The sequence below is a fragment of the Onthophagus taurus genome, chromosome 5 (genome assembly GCF_036711975.1).
Source record: "Onthophagus taurus isolate NC chromosome 5, IU_Otau_3.0, whole genome shotgun sequence".
NCBI lineage: Eukaryota > Metazoa > Arthropoda > Insecta > Coleoptera > Scarabaeidae > Onthophagus > Onthophagus taurus.
In genome coordinates, this window is record NC_091970.1 from 758048 (window position 1) to 784419 (window position 26372).

General features: G+C 28.7%; 1 protein-coding gene across 5 annotated transcripts; it reads right to left on the reverse strand.

The window, feature by feature from the left end:
* On the reverse strand, positions 1 to 26176 carry LOC111413534 (kinesin family member unc-104). Of its 5 annotated transcripts, none has more exons than XM_071195767.1 (19): positions 26091 to 26176; positions 24442 to 24560; positions 22680 to 22762; positions 21947 to 22624; positions 21613 to 21776; positions 20724 to 20863; positions 20620 to 20658; positions 20478 to 20516; positions 20011 to 20133; positions 17558 to 18337; positions 17217 to 17368; positions 16988 to 17163; positions 16612 to 16934; positions 13684 to 13936; positions 13539 to 13629; positions 12826 to 13485; positions 12592 to 12772; positions 11114 to 11799; positions 1 to 9527 (listed from the first exon to the last, which is right to left on the reverse strand). In XM_071195767.1, exons 2-19 carry the CDS (start codon positions 24539 to 24541, stop codon positions 9204 to 9206), a joined length of 4992 nt encoding a protein of 1663 aa, XP_071051868.1. In that variant the 5' UTR covers positions 24542 to 24560; positions 26091 to 26176; the 3' UTR covers positions 1 to 9203. The 5 variants fall into 5 exon arrangements, with proteins under 5 accessions (XP_071051868.1, XP_071051867.1, XP_071051866.1 ...); XM_071195766.1 differs by having other exon boundaries at positions 17217 to 17389; XM_071195765.1 differs by having other exon boundaries at positions 12583 to 12772; positions 17217 to 17389.
* Positions 26177 to 26372: the final 196 nt, after the last annotated feature.

A 26372-nucleotide genomic window follows, 5' to 3' on the forward strand; every position in this document is an offset into this window, starting at 1 on the left:
TAGAATTTTCAAAAGATTTTATTTAAATTTATGCGGTATACAATAACCTGTAACATATACACAATATCAATAAATACAATAAATACAATTCGTACCTTGTAGCCGCTTAGTTAGTGTCGGAATGTGGTGTGTTTCTTTAAAAATTAATATTTCCTTTCGTTTAAATATAATACTATTTAGTAATCGTCCTAACAGTCACTGCCAAAGGTTTTTCTTTTTTTTTTGAGATCGAAAAAGTAGATAACAAACAAAAATTAAAAAAAATTCAAACAAAAAATAAATTTGACTATTATTTAAAAGTTTAATATTATTCATTATTATTAATTATATATAGTATATATATTTATAATAGAATTTTTTCCTTATTTTTTGGGTTTCCACAAATTTACTTATTTTTAAGAATATTATTTTTTCTCGATTTCTTCAAGAGATAAAGAGATAGGGTTTTTATTTATTATTTTTTCTTTTTTTGTTTTTGGGGTAAAGAATGCTGCTATTCTTGGGGTTAATGCTAAAAACGCGGGGAAAATTCGTGAAAACATCTTTCTTTTTTCGATAATTAATCAAATTTAACACAAACGACCACTGCAACTATAAAAATAAACATGTAAAAGTACAACAAGCTCCTACAATAGTATAAGTTAAGTTACTTTTTTGTATTCTTTTCACGATCGTTATTTTATTTCATCATTTAATTTTTTTTTCGTCTTAATTTTGGTCCTTAATCATTTTTTTTATCGTCTCATCAAGTATTTTTTATTATTCTTTTCGTCTTTGTTTGATTTTTTTTTAATACAACTTCGAACTCTTTATTTTATCTTTATTTCATCTTAATTTCGTTTTCGTCAATAAATTTTGTAGTCATCTTAGCACCTACTTATTTGTTAACACATTTTAAACTAATTTTTTTTTTTTAATTAATTAAATCTAAGATATATAGCGACCGTGTTTGTATTTTTTTAAATTTTTTTAAATAGCAATTAACACCAATTATGTTTTTTTAAGTAAAAGTTGATTATATGAGCTAAGATTTTTCTTTTTTATCAAAGAGATGATTTCTTTTTCGCTTCTTTGAGGAACTTTAATCAATCTTTTTTTCCTATCTTGAGAGGTATCTTTGGTTGTTGTTGTTTTTGTTGTTGTCGTTATTTTTTTTTTACAATTTCTTTTTTTGTGCGTTTTTGTCTCTGACAGTTAAGCATTTAACTTCACTTTATATTAAAGAAAAAATCCACCTTTTTAAACAATTAAACTTTTTTTCTCCTCAAAAAGCAAAAAAGAAATCCCCCCCTTCAAAAAAATTCTTTTTATTTACACCAAATTACAACATTTTGTTCCTTAATACGGTTACACAAACATTGATATTGATTTTTTTTAAATTTTTTTAATCTGTATAAAACTATTTTTTAAAGGAGACAATTATTACATTTTTATCTTGCTTATTTTGCCGGTTAAATACTTTTAAACATTATTAAATATATTAAAATCTACTTCTCTTAAGTTAAACACACATAGATCGCTAATTATGGTACATTCAGATGGTTTTAAAACGCCAGAAATTACAAAGTTTTACGACATTACGCTAAAGGCTGTTGTCCTTTCTTTATTTATAACAATCGCAAACAAATAAAGCGATTAGGGCTAACTAAAAAGACATTTTTTATTAATTTATATTCTTTTTTTCAATTTTTGATTGCTAATAATTTGCTCAGAACGTTTACCGTGCAGCGAATTTCAGTTTTTAAACATTTTTCAAATTCAAAAATTCGATTTGAACCCCATCTATTGAATAATTTTCATATCAAATTTCTAATTCAACTTAATTTTCATTATATTTATAACATTAGTAACATCATTAGTGTGTTTTGAACAATTTTCTTTTTTATTTCACATTTTTAAACGCTATTATTGTTTTTTCAAATTTTATTAAATCTTTTAAATGACAAGTTAGATGTAGCGCCATCTATCGGAAAATCTCGCAAATTTCAACTGTCACTTCCTTGTAGTATTTAAATATAATTTTATAACCTTTTTATTGCTTCTCATATCTTAAGAACCAAAATAACTTTATTCGTTTTCATTTCTCTCATTTTATTACAACTGAGATATATTTTTTATGCGTAAAATTAAATTATTTGTCGCCAAGATCAAAACGTTTTTAGGAACTTTATCGAGCATCATTCGCCCTAATTTATACCAACGCAACAAAATAAATAAATTTAGTACCTTAATAACTCATCCTTACACCATTATTTACTTCACAATTAAAAAAAAACACGTTTTAATCACTTGGGATTGACAGCCACAATCTAGGTTAAATTTAGCGCCATCTATCGAATTATCTCAAAAAAAACATTAAATTTTTAATTAATTATTTCTCACCTATTATTAAACATGAACTTTAAAAATTAATATTAATCATGTTTTTCTTTTGGTGCTTTTATCCAATTTAACATCTTAGTTGTTTCTATTTTATTAACATTTTATTAATGACAACAAAAACCGCCATCTATTGGTCACCTCAATAACTAAATTAATATTTCGTTAAAAAAAATCGATTATTACCTTTCTGCGTATTTGCTAATAAGATAACAAAGATTTATCGATTTTGATTGAGAAATAATAATTAATAATTAATAGAAGTAATTATTGATTTATTTCGACGAAAATCTCTTCTAAAATGACAACTATAAATTGTTAGATTTAGCGCCATCTATTAACTAATTGTTTAAAAATTAAATTTAATTAACAAAAACAATAAATAATTTTATAAATAATAATAATTTATCATTAAATTATAATAATATTCGTATTTTTAAAATTTGTACAGGAAAAAATCAAATTAAACAAAAAAAATCATCAATAATTTTTTTTTTATAAATACTCACCACAATTGATAAATAAACCATAAATATATCATAACGACAAATTCTTAATCACGCATTTCGCTCAAAATATTAATTTTACGATGTTTTTGATCAACAATTTTGCTTCTAAAATGACAGATATCTTTGAAATGACAGCAATATAGGTTAGATTTAGCGCCATCTATTGAATAACGTTGTAATATCAAATAACTTAAATTAAAATTAAATGTTAATTTGTTTCTACAATCCATAAAAAAACTCAAAATATAAATATTACGACGAGATCTCCTTAATTTTATTTCATGAATTGAGGTTGCCTCAAAACTTGATAAATTAAATTCTTTTTGTTGTTAACTTTGTAAGTTATCTTAATGATTTTGGATCGATTTAAATTGTTATGTTTCTGTTTGAGTGTATTTTTTTAATTAAAATAACAGCACGGAAATTATTAATTATTTATTACGCCATCTATTGAGTTACCTTGAAACAAATTATTAAAAATTCATATTTAATTGTTAAACATTTTAAAGATGAACTTTCAAAATTTACTTACTTCTATGATTTCTTTGATCAATTTACTATTATTTGTCTTTATTTGTTTTTCTTTGAATTAGATTTAGCGCCATCTATTAAGTGATTTCGAAACTTTTCCTTTATTATTGATTTATTTTTGCAAATTTATTTAAAAAAAAATACAACAATAAAAGAATTTGGATTTAATTAAAAACCGCGGTAAGATCTATGGTTTCACTTTATATCTTTATTTTTTGTGTTTTAGCAGCGTTTAATTGTTCAATTTATTTTTAAACTTTGAAGCTAACATTTTCTGCCATTGATCTGCATATTTTTAAGAGTACAATGAAAAAACTTTGAATTATTGAACCGTTTAGTTAAATCCGAACACTTTTAAGCCGATTTTTCGTTTTTGAGTGGATTAATCTCAGTTTTTGATGGATTTGTCATATTTTGGTACATTTTTGGATAATTTAATCGAATTTTATTATCTCCTATAAGTTATTGCTGTTATTTTTCGTTCCATAAAGATATAATTTTTATTATATTAAAACTGATATTCACCTTTATCTTTTTGTTAACCTTAAAACTAACAGTTTTTGCCTTTTAATTTAGCCACAATCGCCTTATTTATTTATATCGTCACTTTTAATTTACAAATTCTTTGAAACAAGTCCCCAAATTTTTCTTTTTTAATCTAAAATAGCTTTTAATCTTAAAGAGTCGAGTGTACTTGTCATGAATCTCTATCTTTGTAGAAGTATTTTGACTACATAAATTTGTTTTAAGTGATTTTATTTTGTGTTGTGACTCAATCGATTTATTTACGCTAAAAGTAACCTAAATAATTCTCTTTTGTAACCTTATTTCTTATTGTTAATTTCATTAAGTTTTTCTTTGGTTATTTTATTTCTTTGGAATTGGAGTCAGCTTTATTTTTAATGTTTTTTGAGCGAATTAATCATTAATTTTGAGTGCTTTTCTGTTGTTCTTTTTGAAATTCTTTTTATAATCCTTTTTGAAAATCGTTTTTGAAAATCTCTTTTGAAACTCATTATATTCTCTTAATAAAAACTACTAAATTCTGCGAAAACAAACGAAATGGTCCCGTTTGAAGTATTAACGCTATTTTTCTTTCTCATTTTTTGATATTTATTCACCTTTTCGCAAATTGAACCTATTTCAAAAAAAAAATTCATTTTGGTACCCCATCTATTGGATAATCTTGAAAATAAAAAATTTAAAATTCAAATATGTTTTCTTACATCTCACACGCAAATTTTTATAATTTTCATTATTTTTATTTTTGTTAATGTGTTTTGAACAATTTTCCTTTCTATTTCTTAAGTTTCTTTTCGTGTATTTAATTAAAATGTCATTTCGTTTAATCTATTGAATAATCCTGGAAATAAAATATTAAAAATTCAAATTTAAGTGTAATTTTTACCTTTTAAACGTGAACTTTCAAAATTTTTATTATTTTTTACGTTGTCTCTGAATTTTCCAAGTATTTTCTCTTTAAACAATTTTTTTTTGCGTGTTCCATTAAAATGACAAATAAACAGTTTAGATTCAGCGCCATCTATCGTACTATATCGAAAATAGGTATTTTTTTTTATTAAACTTATTAAAATATTTAAACAAATTAATTTTCATTATCAATTTGAAAGGAATTTTTAAATATTTTTACGTTGTTTCTCAATATTCCAAGTATTTTCTCTTTTTAATTATATTTTTTGTGTGCTTCATTATAATGACAACTAAACATTTAAGATTCCGCGCCATCTATTGGATTATTTCGCAAATAAATATTTTTTATTAAAATATTTAAACAATTTAATTTTCATCTTTAATTTTTTGTTATTTTTACGTTGTTTCTCAACATTTCAAGTATTTTCTCCTTTTATTTTTTTTTGCGTATTCATTATAACAAATAAATATTAAAGATTCCGCGCCATCTATTGATTATTTAAAAAATAAACATTTATTTGTTAAAATATTTAAACAATTTAATTTTCATTATCAATTTTTAATAATATTTTGTTATTTTTACGTTGTTTCTCAACATACCAAGTAGTATTTTCTCTTTTTAATTATTTTTTTGCGTTTTTCATTAAAATGACAACTAAACACTTAAGATTCAGCTCCATCTATTGGGTTATCTCGAAAATAAACTTATTGTTTAAACAAACTAACTTTTATTATTAATTTTCATCCTTTTTTGCAGATAATTTCCTAGTTATACTTACACTGTTATTGTTTTTAATAATTCCTTGAGTATTTCGGATCAAATTCTCAATAATTATTCGATTTCTCCAAATTTAAACAAATAATTCACAAGTCCTTGTTTTTAATTTAATAATTTAACATGAACAGTAGTTATTCCTTCAGTTCGTTTAAGTTCATTATCAACATTTCTCATGAGATTTATTAAAACGATTCTGTGATGTACATCGTTGTAACTAAAACTTAATCGTAATAAAATTTGTGGTTGTGTAAACCAATAAAATCACAAGATTTCATCATTTTGTTCATCAACTTTTAAGAAACACAATTTTCTTTGTTACATAACCTAAAATAAAATAATTAACCACAAATATTTCATCCCTGTTTACGTTATCATCAAAATCTTGCAAATTTTATGTAATTTTCTTTTTACTTCACATTATTAACTTAGTTTCGCATTATTATTAATTTTTCTTCGCATAATTATTAATTATTTTCTGAAGTGACAGCTATTATTCTTTCAATGACAGCTAAAACAGGTTAGGTTGAGATTTAGCGCCATCTATTGAGTTATCTCGAAAATAAAAATTTAAAAATTCAAATTTAATTGTAATTGCAACATTTTAAACGTAAACTTTCAAAATTTATTTTATTTTATTGTTTAATCAAATTTTTGTTTCTTTCGACGTGTTTATTAATACTATTTCGATATTCCATTGAAACGACAGCGGCGAAATGAGCGCCATCTATCGGGCTATTTTTACATAATAATAATAATTTTTTTTTAATTTTAAACTTAATTCTAATTATTAATTAATTAATTTTCAAAATTTAATTATTTCTAAGACGTCTTTATGTGTTTTAATTAAATTTGTTTCTTTTGACATATTTATTAATATTTTTTCGATATTTCATTGAAACGACAGCGACGAAATCAGCGCCATCTATTGGGCTATTCTTTACATAATAAATAAATTTTTAATTTCATTTAATTCTAATTATTAATTAATTAATATTTGAAAGATATTTTCTAAATTTAATTATTTTTAAGACGTCTTTATGTGTTTTAATTAAATTTGTTTCTTTTGACATATTTATTAATTCTTTTTCGATATTGGATTGAAACGACAGCGACGAAATCAGCGCCATCTATTGAGCTATTCTTTACATAATAAATAAATTTTTAATTTCATTTAATTCTAATTATTAATTAATTAATATTTGCAACATTTTTTCAAAATTTAATTATTAATGACGTCTCTGTGTTTTAATTAAATTCTTGTTTCTTTTGACGCGTTTATTAAAACTTTTTCATTGAAACGACAGCGGCGCCATCTATCGGGCTATTTTTTATATAACAATAAACATTTTTAATTTCAAAGTTAATTCTAATTATTATTAATTAATATTCGAAAGATATTTTCAAAATTTAATTATTTCTGTGACGTCTTTATGTGTTTTAATTAAATTTTTGTTTCTTTTGACGTATTTATTAATACTTTTTCGATGTTTCATTGAAATGACAGCGCCATCTATCGGGCTATTTTTTATATAAGAATGAAAATTTTTAATTCCAAATTTAATTCTAATTAATATTTAAAAAATATTTTCAAATGACGTCGTTATGTATTTCAATTAAATTCTTGTTTCTTTTGACACATTTATCAATTATTTTTCGATATTTCATTGAAATGACAGCGGAATCAGCGCCATCTATCGGGCTATTTTTAATATAATAAAAATTTTTAATTTCATTTAATTCTAATTATTAATTAATTAATATTTGAAAGATATTTTCAAAATTGAATTATTAGCGACGTCTTTACGTGTTTTGATTATTTTTTAAGATTATTTTTGTGTATTCTGATAATAAAATTTTCCATTTAGCGCCACCTATTGATTTTTTTGTAAATAAAATGTTTGACGTTTCTCGTTAATGTTGTCTTTTAGTGTTTTTTCGCATTATTTTTCCATTTAGTGTTGTGTTAAATGTTTTATTCGAGTGTTTAAAGGTAGTTTGTTGTAACAATTCCATTCATTAATTTGAAACTAATTAAAATCGGTTAAATAAAATTGTTAATCATGAAGCAATCATCCAAGTTTTAAACACTTTTCTTAAATTAAACGTTTTAAAAATTGTTTTAAAAGTAACAAATATTTATTTATAACAATGTGAAAGAAATGTTCTTTAGTAATTCGCTTTTAAATAATTTATTGCTTAAAAAATTGGAATCTTGTTCGAGATTTTCTTCAATTATTTTACAGGTTTCTGTAATTATTGCTAATAATGACCAAAAATTCATTTTGTTATAAATATTTATTCATTAAAAAAAATGTCATTATTATTGTTGTTTGTCTTTGTAGCAATAATTTCTTTTTAAAAATAAATTTTTTCTTGTTATTATTACTATAATTATTATTTCCTGAAGTCGAATTTTATTGTTTCAATTTAAAAAAATTTCCCGCTTATTTATTAATATTAAAAAATGAGTATAAACGATGCAATTGTTAATGTAATTCAATAATTTGATAAAAAAATAATTTGTTTAAGTAATAAATAAGCGAAAAATTGAAAATTGCCTCCAGAAAAATAACTCTTAGACCATTATCGTTTTTAAATTTGTTTAAAAAAAAATGTTTCGAGAAAAATTTGTGCGTTTTTTCAAATATACCAACGACCGACATAAAATTTGTGCGTTATTCAAAACTTTCGTTCCCAAAAAAATAATCAAAAATAAACGATCAAACGGAATCCGTCCCAATCTAATATCTCCCCCCAAAAAATCCCGATATTAATTAATTAATCAATTCAAAAGAAAAATCAAATAAACAAAAACATTTTTTTTGTCTTTTTTTATAATATTTATGCATTTTTTCTTCATTATGTCTCAATTATGTCCATCAAGTTCATCATGTTAGTTTATTTATAATATTTTTTGTTGTCATCATCATTTTTTTATCATAAAATAAACCCCATTTAAAATATTTTTAACAATTAATACTCCGGAAAAATTTTTATTATTATCTTTATATCCTTATTTCTTCCGGTTTTAGAAATACAAAAAAAAATCAACTCAAATCCCCGAGATTAATCTCAAATTGTATATAAAAACGTGTATTATTTCATGTGTTGTGTATTTTTATGTTTTAAAAGGAAGAAAAAATGAAAACCCACCCCTAAAAGCATTTCGAGATTTCATTAACCGATTTTAAGTCGCTTATTTTGTATTATTTTCGTTTAAAGTTTTAGCAGGGACCAACGTAAAAACAAAGCTTTAATGAAAACGACTCAATCGCGGTTGATTAAAACCCCGAAATTATTTTCTTACATATCGTCACACTGTAAACGGACAAATTCCTTTTTTAATTTATTAATTTTTAGAAGAGAAAGGATTATTCGTCCTGAATGTAACGATTTATAAGAACCCACCCCCTAAACGTTTTCATTTTTTCTTCCAAACGTTAATACTTCAATTCGGACCCAAATCGCGTTTAAAAAAAAATTAATTAATCCTACCCTGTATTATATGTATCAATATATTAATATATTATTATTTTAATTTAATAAACAAGCACTGACTCCATATTAATTAATTCTCATTTACTTACTTGTGATGTTGCTAAATCGGCGCTTAACCCACCTTGATTTAGGGTGTTAAGACTTCTCCTCGCCGATTTTGATCGGATTTGACCGGCTAATAAGGGATTGATGGCGTACAACCAGTCGTGAACCTCTTTTTCGTGAAGCGTTTGGAGTAAATAGCCGCGGTGTTTGCTGACTACGCTGAATGTGTTCGGGAGGCGGACCATCGCTTGCTGATCTTCGGAGTATTCGACCTGAGCCGTTGCCAAATTGATTAAGGCGCGCTCAACTGGATCTTTTTCATCGCGGAATATGAAAACGTACGGTCTTCGAACGGACTAAATTAAAAGAAAAAGTTTTATTAGGAATATATCTTAAAAAAAAATTATTTATGTTACTTTTTGACCACCTGTATAATTTGGTTTTATTTTTCCTGATCGATGGATTAAAATAACTTATTGGATATGTTTTATGGGTTAATTCTAAACCTTTTTTGTTTAAAAAGTAATTCTCCATCATGCACAATTAATAAGTTATAACCGAAAATGATCAAAAACATCAAAATTTGGTTGGGTTGGGTTGGTACTATTGATCGATGGATTAAAATAACTTATTGGATATGTTTTATGGGTTAATTCTAAACCTTTTTTGTATTAAAAGTTTTTTTCCATCATATATAATTAATGAGATATAAAAGAAAATTGATGAACTAGTCAAAATTTCTGTTTTTATAATTTGGGTTGGTAATGCTGATTGATGGATTAAATATCTTTATTCAATACGTTTTATGGGTTAATTTTAAACATTTTTTGTTTAAAAAGTAATTCTCCATCATGCACAATTAATAAGTTATAACCGAAAATGATCAAAAACATCAAAATTTGGTTATATTTTTGGGCTGGGTTGGTACTATTGATCGATGGATTAAAATAACTTATTGGATATGTTTTATGGATTAATTCTAAACATCTTTTGTTTAAAAAGTAATTCTCCATCATGCACAATTAATAAGTTATAACCGAAAATGATCAAAAACATCAAAATTTGGTTTTATTTTAAGGTTGGGTTGGTACTATTGATCGATGAATTAAAATAACTTATCGGATATGTTTTATGGGTTAATTCTAAACCTTTTTTGTATTAAAAGTTTTTTTCCATCAGATATCATTAATGAGATATAAAAGAAAATTGATGAAAACATCAAAATTTCTGTTTTTATAAGTTGGGTTGGTAATACTGATTGATTGATTAAATATCTTTATTCAATACGTTTTATGGGTTAATTCTAAACATTTTTTGTTTAAAAAGTAATTCTCCATCATGCACAATTAATAAGTTATAACCGAAAATGTTCAAAAACATCAAAATTTGGTTTTATTTTTGGGCTGGGTTGGTACTACTGATCGATGGATTAAAATAACGTATTGGATATGTTTTATCGGTTAATTCTAAACTTTTTTTGTATTAAAAGTTTTTTTTCATCAGATATAATTAATGAGTTATAAAAGAAAATTGATGAAAACGTAAAAATTTCTGTTTTTATAAGTTGGGTTGGCAATGCTGATTGATGGATTAAATATTTTTATTCAATACGTTTTATGGGTTAATTCTAAACATTTTTTGTTTAAAAAGTAATTCTCCATCATGCACAATTAATAAGTTATAACCGAAAATGATCAAAAACTTCAAAATTTGGTTTTATTTTTGAGTTGGGTTGGTACTACTGATCGATGGATTAAAATAACTTATTGGATATGTTTTATGGGTTAACTCTAAACATTTTTTGTTTAAAAAGTAATTCTCCATCATGAACAATTAATAACTTGATAACAAAAACCCAATTCAATAACTAATGGGAGAGAGCTCCCAAAGCATATTTCAAGCAAATACTCAAAAATAGGAGAAATTAAGCAAGTATACTTACCACCCATCTTTTTTTCCACCCATGAGTTTTATGTTCGAGTATATTTAAATATCCTTTCCGTGCAACAACCGGAGAAATCCTAATTTCCTCCATATCAGGCACATAAAGTACCAATTCGGGATCTCTAGGTCCAGTTTGAGGGGACGCCGGATGACTAGCCGGAAATGCGGTCATTTCCCCAGGAAGTATCGTATTATGTTCCGGCGAGCACAACTCAATCGATCCAGAAATCAAACTGGAAATCATCGAAGTCGACATTTCCGTTAAATCCTCCGAAGGACTCGCAACATCCGTCTCCTTATTATTCGTCGTTTCTTTTCCACGGCCCTGAATCAACCTTACACATTTATTCAATAAATCGCGTTCTCTTTCCGAATACTCGTGATCACCCGCATTCGTGATTGCATTTGCACTATTATTTTTTGCGACCATATTGCAAACTTCTTTTTCGCTCTTCGTGTATTCCAAGTAAGATTTGTTACTGATTCGATCTAAACCTAACCGTTCGCGCAGTAATAACGTGTGACGGACTCTTTCCACTTCCTCTAATCGAGTTAATTTTTCTAATTCCCATTGGTGATCGAAAATTAGGGAGTCCCCGCGGGGTCTCCAACCGTGCAAATTCTCTTCACCCCGGACGTAAGTTGAACTTGTATCGAGAACGCGGCGTTGTCTCCTTTGAACACCTTAAATTTAAATAAATAATTTAATATTTGCTAATTTTAAATATGAATTAAAAAAAAAAAAGGAACATACAAGAAAATCTGTTAAGTTATGTCAAAAGAGTGAAAACTTTAAAAGATTACCTCAACCGCGTTTTTAAGAGCTAGAAAATGATTTATGTTTTAAATTAAAGCTAAAAGGCTCTATTTTAAGATGTGATATAAAAATAATGGGGGTTGATAAAGAAAGTTTTTCAAAAAAGAACATACAAGAAAATCTGTCAAGTTATGTCAAAAGAGTGAAAACTAGCGCCATCTATTGGCAATTCCAATCATTTCGCGCGTTTTGATACTAATGTGAAGTTAGCAGATTTCACACAACTCAATTACTTCTTCAACTGACAGTTAACAACGTCATATTTTCTAACCTACAAAAAATGTTATAAATAATAAGTTATTTTCGTTTTGTTTAATAATTTTCCACTGAATATAAATAAGAAGAAATATAAAGTAATAAAAAAGTGAATATTAAGATTTAAAAGATCACCTCAACCTCGTTTTTAAGAGTTAGAAAATGATTTAACGCTTTTGAGGTTATAAATTAGTTGTCACTTGTCAATATACGCGGAAACTTCAATTTAAAATTTTTAATTTATAGCGCCATCTCTTGTTGGATAGCTTAAATGGAAATAAATTCCACATTATTGACTAATAAATATCAAAATTTACATATTTGCGTGTACTAAAAGGTTAAGGAGGGAGAATATTAGTTAATAAAGAATGATGGGATCCTAATGGGGGCTCTACCTGGACTACCTGCTTCGTTGGCCCTCCTTAACAGCAATTCATAGACTCCCGAAAGTCGATTGGCTTCAGCATTCTTGTAATTTCCACTAAATAAATGTTTTAAAGATCTCGGCGCGGTTCGTGCATCTCTTCCATAAATAACCATGCTCAAATCTTTGGTTATAATCGCCGGGCGTCCACAATTTTCTAGCTAAATTAATTTTTTTTATTAATTAATTAATTTAATTTTTGAATTAAATTTACCTCAAGATAAGCCGAAATCGTCATAAAAATTTGTTCCCCTTGCGATGTAACCCGATTAAGTAACCCAGAATTATGTAAAGAACTATCCCAAGCAGCCTCAAATCGAAACATAACCCTATCATCTCCAGGCACCTCCAAATACTCCCCAGGGAACAACCCCAACGATAAAACCGAATTATCATTATCTTCGTCATCTTCAGATTCCGGGGAATTTCTAATTCTTCCAACAACCAATTCCCGAACATCCTTCCAACGGATTTCCGCAGCTTGATCATGTACAATTGTAATCCGGATTCGTCTCTGAATCCCTTGATGGAGCAAAAACAACCCTCTACACGGTAAATCATCGCTGTGTTCCACAACCGCTGGGACGTATTCTCCATTTGGGGCTAATTCGCATATTTCGAACCAAACCAAAACGTCGACTTTTGCGTGAATATGCGCGGTACAAGGTGAAGGTAAAGCGCCGAACTTGCTCGAACGAACCGGTTGGGAGATTGGAATCGATGGGGGGAGCATTCTTCGGGGTGGTTGTCGAACGGATCCTTCTAATTTCGCGTCTTTATGTAACGGGTGTTGTTGATAGTGACCGAAAACTTCGAAAACGATCGGTTGCGTTTTGATGTAATCGAGAAAAGATTTTGTTGTTGATACGGTTATCTAAAAAAATTAATTAATTATATTTAATGAGATGAAAAATGAAGATTTGTTACGTTTTGAACGTGGTAAAATCCTAAAGGAGTTCCTTTTCCGGTGTTTTTAACGGGTTCCGTTGAGAACGCTTCATCGTGACGATGTAAAAAGCTGGATTTAAAATTAAAAGTGATGGGGAGTTAAAATGACTCATTTTAAACTTACTTAAATTGACAAAAAATATCCGCATATTCAGTTGAAATCCCAACTGCTTGAAGAACTGTCACCCTAAAAGTGAATTCGCGACTCAATGATAAATGATCAGGGATATCCTCTTCTTTCATATCGGACGAAACGGAGCTATCGCCCCTTCCGGAATCAGTTTCGCACTCAATGAGTTCGTCTAATTTAATTGGATCGATGTGGCCATCAATAATCCGTCTTTCGTCTATGTTGTATGCGTTTCTATCGATTATTTCTACAATAAGAAGATTTATTTTTAATTCAACTAAAATTATGTATTATTAATTATAATTATAGTTAATTTTTTTTTCTATAATACCTGTCAAATTGTTGTAAAGTTGGCAAAATTAAAAAAAAAGGTGAGTAAAAAAATGTTGTGGGGTGTCAAAAATCAGGAAAACAACATAAATTTTATAAGAGTCCTAGATAATACCAACAGAAATCCTAAAAAATTTAAATTGACAAGTAAAAAAACAAACTATATGTATTTAAGTTAAAAAAGTGAAAAAAGATACTTAGGGAAGTCGTTAGAATTAAAAAAATTGATTTTGACGTTTTTTGAATAATTTCAAAGATAACAATAAATAGATAAATTTGATTGTTGTGTATCAAAATGCTTCAAATTGATTGGATACGTTGTAAAATTACTTGTCACAGATAAAATAAGTTAAAAAAGTGAATGGGGATGCTTTCAAAAAGATTTAAAAGAATTTTGAATATCAGAAAAGGTGATTGGTGTGAATCAAAACGGGTCTAATCGTTTCTAACCATCTTTATAACACTTAGAGAAGTTGTCAGAATTAAAAAAATTGATTTTGACGTTTTTTGAATGACTTCAAAGATAACAACAAAGAGATAAAGTTGATTGGTGTGTATTAAAATGCTTCAAATTAATTGGAAATCTTGTAAAAATACTACTCAAAGACAAAATATGTCATAAAAATGAATCCCCATTCACTTTTAAAAGGAAGAAATTGATCTTGACGTTTTTCGAATGACTTTAAAAATACTAAAAAGTAGATACAGTTAATTGGTGATTGTCAAAACTCTTCAAATTGATTCGAAATGTTATAAAAAGACAAAATAAGTTAAAAAAAATGAATGGGGATGCTTTCAGAAAGACTTGAAAGAATTTTGAATATGAGAAAAGGTGATTGGAGTGAATCAACATGAGTCTAATTGATTCAAATCATCTCTATAACACTTAGGGAAGTTGTCAGAATTAAAGAAAATTGATTTTAATGTCTTTTGAATGATTTCAAAGATAACAACAAATAGATAAAGTTGATTGGTGTGTATTAAAATGCTTCAAATTAATTGGAAATCTTGTAAAAATACTACTCAAAAACAAAATATGTCAAAAAAGTGAATCCCCATTCACTTTTAAAAGGAAGAAATTGATCTTGACGTTTTTTGAATGACTTTAAAAATACTAGAAAGTAGATAACGTTAATTGGTGATTGTCAAAATGCTTCAAATTGATAGGAAACGTTGTAAAAAGACAAAATAAGTAAGAAAAGTGAATATCAAATGAAAAGTGTTTACCACACAAAATGTCAAATAACTCGATTAAGTTTAATAATAATTATCTCAAACACGAAATGAGATTTTCAAAAACGGTTTGGAGGATTTAAAAGAAGACGTTTTCATTTATAAATGGTGATAATTTCAAAATGATTGGTGAAGAAATCGATTTTTCACGATTTTTTTAATCAATCGGGGAAAAGTGTCTATCACAAAAAGTGGCAAATAACTCGATTAAGTTTAATAATGATTATCTCAAAAACGAAATGAGATTTTCAAAAACGGTTTGGGGGATTTAAAAGAAGACGTTTTCATTTATAAATGGTGATAATTTCAAAATGATTGGTGAAGAAATCGATTTTTCACGATTTTTTTAATCAATCGGGGAAAAGTGTCTATCACATGAAATGGGAAATAACTCGATTAAGTTTAATAATGATTATCTCAAAAACGAAATGAGATTTTCAAAAACGGTTTGCTGCGTTTAAAAGAAGACGTTTTCGTTTATAAGTGGTGATAATTTCAAAATGATTGGTAAAGAAATCGATTTTTCACGATTTTTTTAATCAATCGGGGAAAAGTGTCTATCACAAGAAATGGGAAATAACTCGATTAAGTTTAATAATGATTATCTCAAAAACGAAATGAGATTTTCAAAAACGGTTTGCTGCGTTTAAAAAAAGACGTTTTCGTTTATAAGTGGTGATAATTTCAAAATGATTGATGAAGAAATCGATTTTTCACGATTTTTTTAATCAATCGGGGAAAAGTGTCTATCTCACAAAATGGCAAATAACTCGATTAAGTTTAATAATGATTATCTCAAACACGAAATGAGATTTTCAAAAACGGTTTGGGGCATTTAAAAGAAGACGTTTTCATTTATAAATGATGATAATTTCAAAATAATTGGTGAAGAAATCGATTTTTCACGATTTTTTTAATCAATTGGGGAAAAGTGTCTATCACAAGAAATGGGAAATAACTCGATTAAGGCCCACTTTTACCATCCTCCTGATAAACTATCTAGAGGATAGTTGCCATGGTTACGGCGATTTTAAGCGCTCTCATTGGCTAAGAACTGGATTTATCTATCGGATAAATTTATCAGGAGGTGATAAAAGTGGGCCTAAGTTTAATAATGATTATCTCAAAAACGAAATGAGATTTTCAAAAACGGTTTGCTGCGTTTAAAAGAATAAGTTTTCGTTTATAAGTGGTGATAATTTCAAAATGATTGGTGAAGAAATCGATTTTTTTAATCAATCTTAGATTTTATATATATCTGAGATTTTATAGTCATTAAATTTTATAGTCATTAAATTTTATAGTCATTAAATTTTATAGTCATTAAATTTTATAGTCATACATTAAGAGCATAATTACCTTTAGGTGATTCAAAAGCAATTCGAGCACTTTGCCTGACCCCAACCTGATCTGAATTATCTTCGTCTAAAACAGCTTGGACCGCGACCCTTAAATAACCTCGAACGTCGCCTTTTTCGCTCACAATCGCAACTTTATGGATTAAAGTAACGGGGTAAAGGAGATTGCTTAAATATACAAAGCCTCTTCCCACCATTCGAAACCACGGGAATCGATCATAAAATGGATCACCACCAGTTAAAGACTCAACGTTGTAATCAGGGGAAGTTGGGCTCATTTCCGCTTCGTTGTGGTACATTTCTCGCATTAGTTCTAAACGTTGTCTGTAAAAGATACTTTTAATTATTAAAGAATTAAAATTAAATTCAATTATTGCCTTAATTTATCTAAAGACCAATAATGAGTAGCACCATTTTTGGTGTCTTGAACTTCGACGGCGACGATCGTTTTTTGTGGGACTTCTTCTTCTTGGTCGAATTCAACGACGGGTCTTAAATCGGCCGGAAGTGGGGAGTACAAAGTGTCGGTTAAAAGAGTAAATTGGAATTGAACCTAAAAAAATTATTAAAAAAAGTCACAAATTAAAGAGGATATATGTTATTTACTTTTTTCTTTAATTCAACAGAAATAGCGTTGGCTTCTTTTAAGAAAATTGCGTTTCCCCATAAATCGTCACGCAACGAAGTGAATTGATGGTGTTTCCATTTCCGCCAAGCGGCTGCTGCTAATTCATATTCGCGTTCGGTCCAATTGCACTCTGCATCAAATAGTGGGTTGACTGAAAGATCACCTTCAATCTTTTAAGGGCTATTACTTAGGGATTATAAAGGGTTTGACCACCATTTAATTATTTTTTAAACATATTGATTAATTAAATAAAATTACTTATGGTGATCTACCCTTAAAATTTAATAAGTAAATAACCAACTCAAAAAAGTGAACTCACCAAAAATATCTTCTTCGTTATTAAAATCTTCGGGTGTAAACGAACTGTACATAGACATGGTCATACTTTGCTCCTCAACTTGTTTTTGTAACGCGTCAATCCTAGCCTCGTAAGATTTCCTTTGTTCCTCGAATAATTGGTCGGCCTCCTCTTTCTCCTTCCGATATTGTTCCTCTAAATTCAACAATCTCTTCTCCATTTCCGCTTTTAAATCGATACCTTGCTTCTCCAACAGCTCAACTTGCGCAAAGTTCCAATCGACGGATGTCTCGCAAACGCTTTCCGTCATCGAATCGGCTTCGACGTTACTTTTTTCCACTTTATCTCCTCGACTTTCGTTCGGATTGTTAAACCGGAAGACGTGGTTTTTACCCAAAATAACTCTAGATCCGGTTTTTAAAACGACAGGTTCCGACGCCTCGCGGCCGTTCACGTAAACTAAGGCGCCGTGCATCGGAATCAAAGCGATAACGCCATCTTTGTTTTCAAATATGCAATGTTCGGATTTTATGTGAGAACCGCAAAGTTGGACGTCTTGAGGAACGTTGGCTTCAGCTGAGCCGATTCGTGTTAATCCGTCTTTAATGTAGTAGATGAGACATTCGGACATTGAAGGATCTTCGTTTAGATTTACGAGATGGGGTGTTTTTTTCGGAGAAAATACGCCGACGGTGTTGCCATCTTCTTTAACGGCGACCCCCATTTCCGCGAATATCGCTTCGCGTTGTAATCGAATTGCTTCCGTACGTTTTAATTTTTCCTCCCATGTCTCATTTAGTTCTGCAAAAAATAATTCATTACAGTTGCTGTTTTACAAAGATATTTTAGGTTGGCAATAATGCAGCTAACTTCAACACAGTTGATAACATGACAAGTACAAAGTAGGTTAAGAATGAAATCTGAAAATGTGTTATTCATAACTTTATAGTTAATTACAAAATAATAAACGTGTTAATAATATTTTGTGAGTTTCGTTTAATTCGTTTAATCGTTAATATTATGAAGAGCATTTTTCTACGTAATTTGACATTTAAATGTCAAAAAAAAATAGTTGTCGCTTTTAATGTACTTTTGGAGAACAAAAATCAAGATTTTGATCATTTCCTATGAACACAATTCATGGAAAAGTTTGTACTAACATTGACAAATCATGAATTAATATTTTTCTATTTCAAACTGACGTAAAAAAAATGTAAGTTGGCACTCCTGTTTTTTTCCGCTTATTTACACTCAAATGTCACTCATTTGTAAAGATTGTTTGACGTTTAGAATTGTCTTTGAGGGAAAAGTGAAATATTAATATTTTAATAATAAACTTCTTGCATTTTTCGCTTGTGATGAATCACTTAGGTTAAAAGCAACCGCAGTCATGTCAAAGTCTTTTACCACAAAAATTGTAATCACGAGGTGAAGGTCAGATGACGATATTGACTCCTTAAATAGTTCAGCGACTTTTCTATTAGTCGATAACTCTTCTAGGTTCATATAATCGATTACACAATGCATGCGCAAAACTTTTTGACCAAAATTTATCTATCGGTGATCACGCAGGTGAGGGAAGCATCAAGAGGAATGTCCAACTGAATAAGATATGGCCGAAATTACTACCAAAAGATGACAAAAAAGGCCATAGATATCCATAGACATATGAACAACATGATTAAGAACGACGGCTGAAAGATTCAGGATATTGCCATAATGATAAAACAATTTCATGGGACTTTTCAACGCTTTTCTGAAAACTTGGAGAAGATTTTCAAAGCTTTCCAGAGGATTTTCGAAGATGTCAAAGAACTTTTAAAGAATTTCTAGTTTTCATAACGATTTTCAATGATATCAAAGACGATCTAGGAGTTTCAGAAGATTTGTATTAATGTCAAAAGAATTTCTAGAGATTGGAACTCCGTTAGTTTGTAAAAAATGTTATTGGAATAACCAAACGTCAAGTTGAGAAAGTTGACAACAGCATACATTGTCAAGATTAATTACATGAACGTAGCCTATACATAAATTTTGTAATTTTGATTTCTTTTTAACATATACTCATTACAATAGAATAAAAATCTTTTTGGATGAGAAATTAGTTTCTTATCTGTAATTAATTTCAAATAGTAGTTGTTAAAAATGTTATTGAAATAACTAAATGTCAAGTTGAGAAAGTTGACAGAACACAAACAATTAATTATATGAACGTAGCCTATACATAAATTTTGTAATTTTGATTTGTTTTGAACAAATACTCATTACAATAAAATAAAACTCTTTTTAGATGAGAAATTAGTTTCTTATCTGCAATTAATTTCAAATAGTAGTTGTTAAAAATGATATTGGAATAACCAAATGTCAAGTTGAGAAAGTTGACAGAACACATTGTTAAGATTAATTATATGAACGTAGCCTATACATAAATTTTGTAATTTTGATTCTTTTTGGATTAAAAATTAGTTTCTTACCTGCAATTAATTTTTCACTAGCTTGAAGTTGATCGACTGCTTCTTCGGCCGTCGTCGTAGACGGCGTTCGTATTCGGACTTGCTCCTTTTCGGTAGGAGATTTAACAGCGACCTCTTCACCTCCTTTAATCCAAAAATACAACAAAATTAATTAAAAATTCCTTAAATTCAAAATAAATAAACATATAAAGTGTTTTTTTTATTATGAAAAATTGCGTAAGCTTAAAGCTATCATAATTGTTATACGACATATTTATTTTTTTTAATAAAAAACATCGCTTAAGCAAATAAGCTCTTAATAAAATAAAAGTGATTCAAGTTAATTATTTTGAGTAATTTTCTGGGTGACTCCATGCAAATACTCGATTAAAAATATGATTTTGTCAAAAAATTAAAAAATTAAAAAGTGCAAAATTATTTTTTGCTTTGAGAATCGTTTTTCTTGATCTTGTAAGCTCAGTACTTACTTTGCTCGCGCTTTTCGTAAATTATTTTGCCATCAGGCCCTACCCAGCGATGCATATAACAAAAAAAATGTAAGAAAAAACGTTGGGGATTTTTAATTTTTAAATGAGGTTATGATTAACGGTTGATTATAGTTATACTAACCAGGTTTATTATTTTTTTTAACTGTTTCTTGTTTCAAGTCTTATTGATTGATTGGGAAAAAATAAATTAAAAAACGATAATAAATGTGTAATAAAATCGGTTACCTTCTGTGACTTCAATTCCTTCAGCTTTTAACAATTCCCTAAGCTTTTGAATCTCCTCTTTAAGTTCTCGAATAAGTTTCGCATTCGCATCTTCGTTAACGACAGCTTTACAAACGATTTGTTTCGCTCTATCTGCATATCTAATTAATAATAAATTAATGAATGCCTATATACATATAAATTTTGTAATTTTGATTTCTTTTTAACATATATTTGATATAATAGAATAAAATTCTTTTTGGATGAGAAACTAGTTTCTTATCCTCAATTAATTTCAAATAGTACCTAGTTAAAAATATTGTAGGAATAAGCAAATGTCAAGTTGAGAAAGTTGACAGCACACATTGTCAAGATTAATTATATGAATGTAGACTATATATTAATTTTGATTTCTTTTTAAGATATACTCAATACAATAGAATAAAATTCTTTTTGGATGAGAAATTAGTTTCTTATCTGCAATTAATTTCAAATATTAATTCAAAATGTTATTGGAATAATTAAACGTCAAGTTGAGAAAGTTGACAGCACTCGTCAAGATTAATTATATGAACGTAGCCTATATATTAATTTTGTAATTTTGATTTCTTTTTAAGATATACTCAATACAATAGAATAAAATTCTTTTTGGATGAGAAATTAGTTTCTTATCTGCAATTAATTTCAAATATTAATTCAAAATGTTATTGGAATAATTAAACGTCAAGTTGAGAAAGTTGACAGAACACATTGTCAAGATTAATTATATGAACGTAGCCTATATATAAATTTTGCAATTTTGATTTCTTTTTAATATACACTCAATGCAATAGAATAAAATTCTTTTGGATGAGAAATTAGTTCTTTATCTGCAATTAATTTCAAATAGCCATTTCCATTGAGTAATTACCTCAAAGTTGATAAAGTTTCATCATAATTAATATCAGCGGGAGAAATTGCTGCGACCATCGCAGTTTTGCTGTTTCCACCCAAATTCTCTCTTAAAAGCCAAGTTAAAACCGAATCCCGGTATGGAATAAAATCGGCTTTCTTCGATTTTTTATTTTTCGAAGCCTAAAAAATTGTTTTTTTTTAATGAATTAGTTCAAAAAATGATGTCACAAAAAGATAAACTTGAAATGGATGACTTACCGACTAAAGAAATCCATTTAAAATTAGTTACAAAAAAAATTTCAAAAAAAATCATATTAAAAATCATCTCTAATCCAATAATAACAACTTACAATTTCGGCTAACGCTGAAATAACTTTCCCCAAAGTAGTTAAACTCTTATTAATATTAGCCCCTTCTTTAAGCCTAGTTCCTTTAGCCCCGGTCGAATCGGCTCTTTCCGATCCGGCTAAATCGACCAAAGAAATCTTCGAAACCTTCTCCGTGCACAATTGGGTCGTTTCATCGCACCGCTGTTGCGTGAAAAATATCGTAAAAACCGCGTGAGATCTCGAACTCGTCTCGTTCATATTCGTGGCGGCCACGGTCCGAGCTTTATTCCCCTCGTCGATTAAATCGTGGATGTCTTGGTAACTCGTCACGGCGAGCTTACTTAAATCCTCGACGTACGGCCCCAAAAGCGGGTGTTCCCGCACCCGTAAATTCCCCTTGTTCTTCGGGTTGAGAAGATCGCGAACGCGTTCGCAATAAATTTCCATATAACTGACTTCAACCGAATATTTAACGTCGGTGTCGTTCTCTTTGATACGTTTAAAAAGATCCTTGCAAATTTGGGGGATGATTCCTTCTTGTCCTTCTTCTTGTTTGCCCATCATCGTGTAAGATTTTCCAGCCCCTGTTTGACCGTACGCGAAAATACAAACGTTGTAGCCGTTGAACGAGTGTTGAAGCATTTCTTCGCCGATGTCTTCGTAGACGACTTGTTGTGAAGAAAATGTTGAATCTGATTCCTGTTGAATCATTGTTATAAATTTGAATAAAAATATAAAAGATTTTAATGCTTACGTTATGTGACCAGTAGGAGTAATCGAAATTGAAACTTTTTATGGCGTCTTTAGTACCAGGTGGAGCTTTTGGATTTGCTATAGCTATAAAAAAAGGAAATACAAAATTAATTAATCTAACTGTTTTCGTGTTGATTTTTAAATTAATCGAGGGCAAAAAATTAGCGTGTACTCCTCGTCACGTTCGAAATCACACTAAAATCTACCAGTCTCGTTTGTTTATTGCAAGAACGTTTTAAATAACGTTTTCTGATTGGTTAAATTCTTCAACTTGAAATTCGTAATTTAAATTTCTCCGGTACTGCCAACTTCGAAATGTCAAATGTCACTAATTAAATTTTAACAAAAGTTATTGAAATTTCTATTTTAACAATATTTATGCATAAAATGTTGTAGTTTTATTGCTTTAACTTTGTTTGTGCTGATTTCGAAACATTTTCTTTTAGATTTCAACGTGAAGCTTCTAAAATATATTCAAATATTTAATCCACGGATTTTCATCCAATTCTTCATCAACACTCCTATATGATGGATGGTTTTCGTTCTTGACATGCTAAGATTATCGTTTTCAATAGTTTCAACCGGACTAACATGAATTACAATAAGAAATTAATGAAAAATGAAATTTGAGGTTATGTTAAAGTGAAAACTTCTATTATATGATAACTAACTTCAGGTTTAAAATGTCAACCTCAATTTTGACATATTTGTAATCTTCATTAAAAACCCTTTAAAAATACTAGCTGAAATAATGAAATTGTGTGCGTTAATGGAATTGCCACGACCGATATTTCAGACTTTTTATGACAAAATCTTCTCATGGGGTGACATCTATCAATGCTGTGATCAGGCAACTAACTCAATTTTCATTTTGTTCTCAAAAAGCTCTGTAACCTGGGTGTGAATCATAGAGTTATCGTTTTCAACCTTGAGCTATTAATTCTTATACAATTTCTTCTGGAATATTGTTCCAGAGCATTGTACACCTTCTCAGCGACTTTTTTGGCCATTTATTCGAGAAATTTTGGATCTCCTAATAATTCAGAAATACACTGAGTACACTGAAAGTACAACACACTCCAAAAACGAACGAGCGACTCAAAAACGTGGGCGGCCACATATTCAGAACTGCGAGAATGCTTTTATGCAGAATAAAAGTTTAAATTTGTTAGTTAGTGTAATTTCCCGTTTATATTCCTGTATGTAAGGTTGTTTCTGACTCTGCCCTTTCTCCTACATCAACTTGTCTCATCTAATGCAGTACTCCATTCCACCAATACTGCCTTGACCTTAACACCCCCTCGCATGAATTCTTTATCCACTCACTCCATCGTTTTCACCCCTTCAATGTCTTTCAACACACTTGACCTCCTCATTTGTACCTCTAATACCTTAATGAATTATTGGCATTTATTATCCAAAGCTTGTTGTAGAGATTAGACGACCTGGCCATCTGGAATGCATCTGAGCAGAGATTCTAATTGAATCTAATGAGTCTGGACAGAATCATTAAACGCCTAATTGAAGCTAACTTCACAACGATTATCCAGATGAATTGTTTAGGAAGAATTAATAATTTGCGGTAAAAGTGAAGAAACAAAGAAGAGGATGGGAGAGGGAAATGTTAAAGTTTACTTTTTTATTGATTATATCATAATTAAGTCCACTTTATAGCTGATTCTCCACTCCATATGTTTCTTAATTATTTTTACAGCATTTAATTTAATTCAAAAACTTAACTAAACATAAATAAATAATCTTACTTGTTGTGTTGCCTCCCATTTGAATAATGCATTGACATTCTCGTGATATTTCGCGGTTGTTGAAGGGCCTCACCCTAACTGCCACTTTAACCGAAGACATTTCCTGGTCAGGTTAAAACCTAAACACAAAAGAACCAAATTTTATTATTATTTATTAATAGATTTTGTTTAAAAAGAAATTTTTTATCTTTATGGATAACAAAGAAATTAAAGATGGGGGAGACTCTTTCTTGCAGCATCATCAATGGGGAAAAATCAATATTGTGCAACTGCAACTCCACTACACATGCGTTTTAACGTAGCAACAAGTGTGTAATGTTAAAAATAAAAAAATTATTAATTTTTGTTGTTTTACCACGATTATTATTTGATATTATCTTAATTAATTGATGTGGTAACAAAAGTAATTAGAATTTTGTTATCGTTTTGTTTAACATATGGTTAATTTTTTGTGATAAATCGATTAAAAGTGTTGAAATGAATCAAATTTGATCAATAAATTTAGTTAAAAAGGAATCTATTTCAACACAAAAAGAAACACAATGTAGATACGAGACGTAGTTAAGTATTGATCCATCATAATAAAACACAAAAAAGCACAAAAAAACTTTAAATATTCAAGCTTTTTATTTTTGAATCAATCAAATTGACTCACCTTTTTAAAACGACACCAAATCCCAATTAATCTTTCTACTTATTACGTTTAAGAGCGAATAAACGAACTACAACGATTTATACAAAATTAAAACTAAACTTTTCGACGAAATCAATTCAAAGCAACACACAATTTCGGGAAGTCGCAGCAGCCACGACGACTACCAAGTGGATAACACTTTCGAGAGTCGACATTTCCGCCGCCAGTCAAAACCCGAAACGAGCTTGTACCCGTTCTAGGACTTTCCACCTAGTAGGACAAGCAAGAGCGTGCGCGTTTTCCAGAAAACCCAAGATAATCAATACCGAACCGGACCAATCGCGAGTCAAGTTAACGAATCAATACTAAAACCGTATCTACGCAAGTTAGGTTTTTTTGGAACACCCTGTAGTTTGACTCGTGGATGACCCTTTAAGAATTAATCGATTTATAACAAAATTTTTATTTAAATTTATTAACATGAAATTGTTTATTATTTATAAATAAATAAATTTAAAAAAAAATTATTGGGGTTGCTTAAAATATGGGGCGAAACGAATCAAAACCATAAAAAAGCAAGATTATAAAGGGTGATATCATATTGAGGCTCCAGCCAGTCTGACCGAGTGAGTCATCGTCGAGGTTTAAGGCCATAAACCGCCCCCGAAATGCGCAGGGTTAGTTAAAAAAATCAATGAACATGACCTAACGTACGTAGAGGCGCCTCCGCCATGTTTTATGCAATATTTTTCAGTTTCAATATTAATAAATCAAAATTTAATACGTATTATTTAAAAAAATGCCCAATAAATCACTTCTTTATGTTATCCAACACACATTAAAATATAAATAATTAAAATAAATTAAAATTATAAATGAATAAACAAAACCTAACCTCACTTTTTTTCTTATTAATTTAGTGGGCGTTAAAATTAATGACGCGGAATTTTTTTAATGTGTAATGATCAACCGGGCGATGCTTGAATTAATTAATGTTGTTATAATTATTACTTACCTAGTTTTTAAGGAGGAAATTGACTAAAATCGACGTCGGACGTACATCAAAACACCACACTTTGACATTTCTGCTTTGTATTGATTTGACGTGCGCAGTGGTACCAATATAAAATTTCTCACTAAATTATTTAAGAAAAAAATTAATTTAAATTATATTAATAAAATTTATTATTAATAATTATTATTAGCTTTAATTTAAAGTAATTAAAACATTTATTGGTTTAAAAATCATTAAATAAGTGTTACCAACCTTTTTTTAATCACCATTATTAAGTGAAAT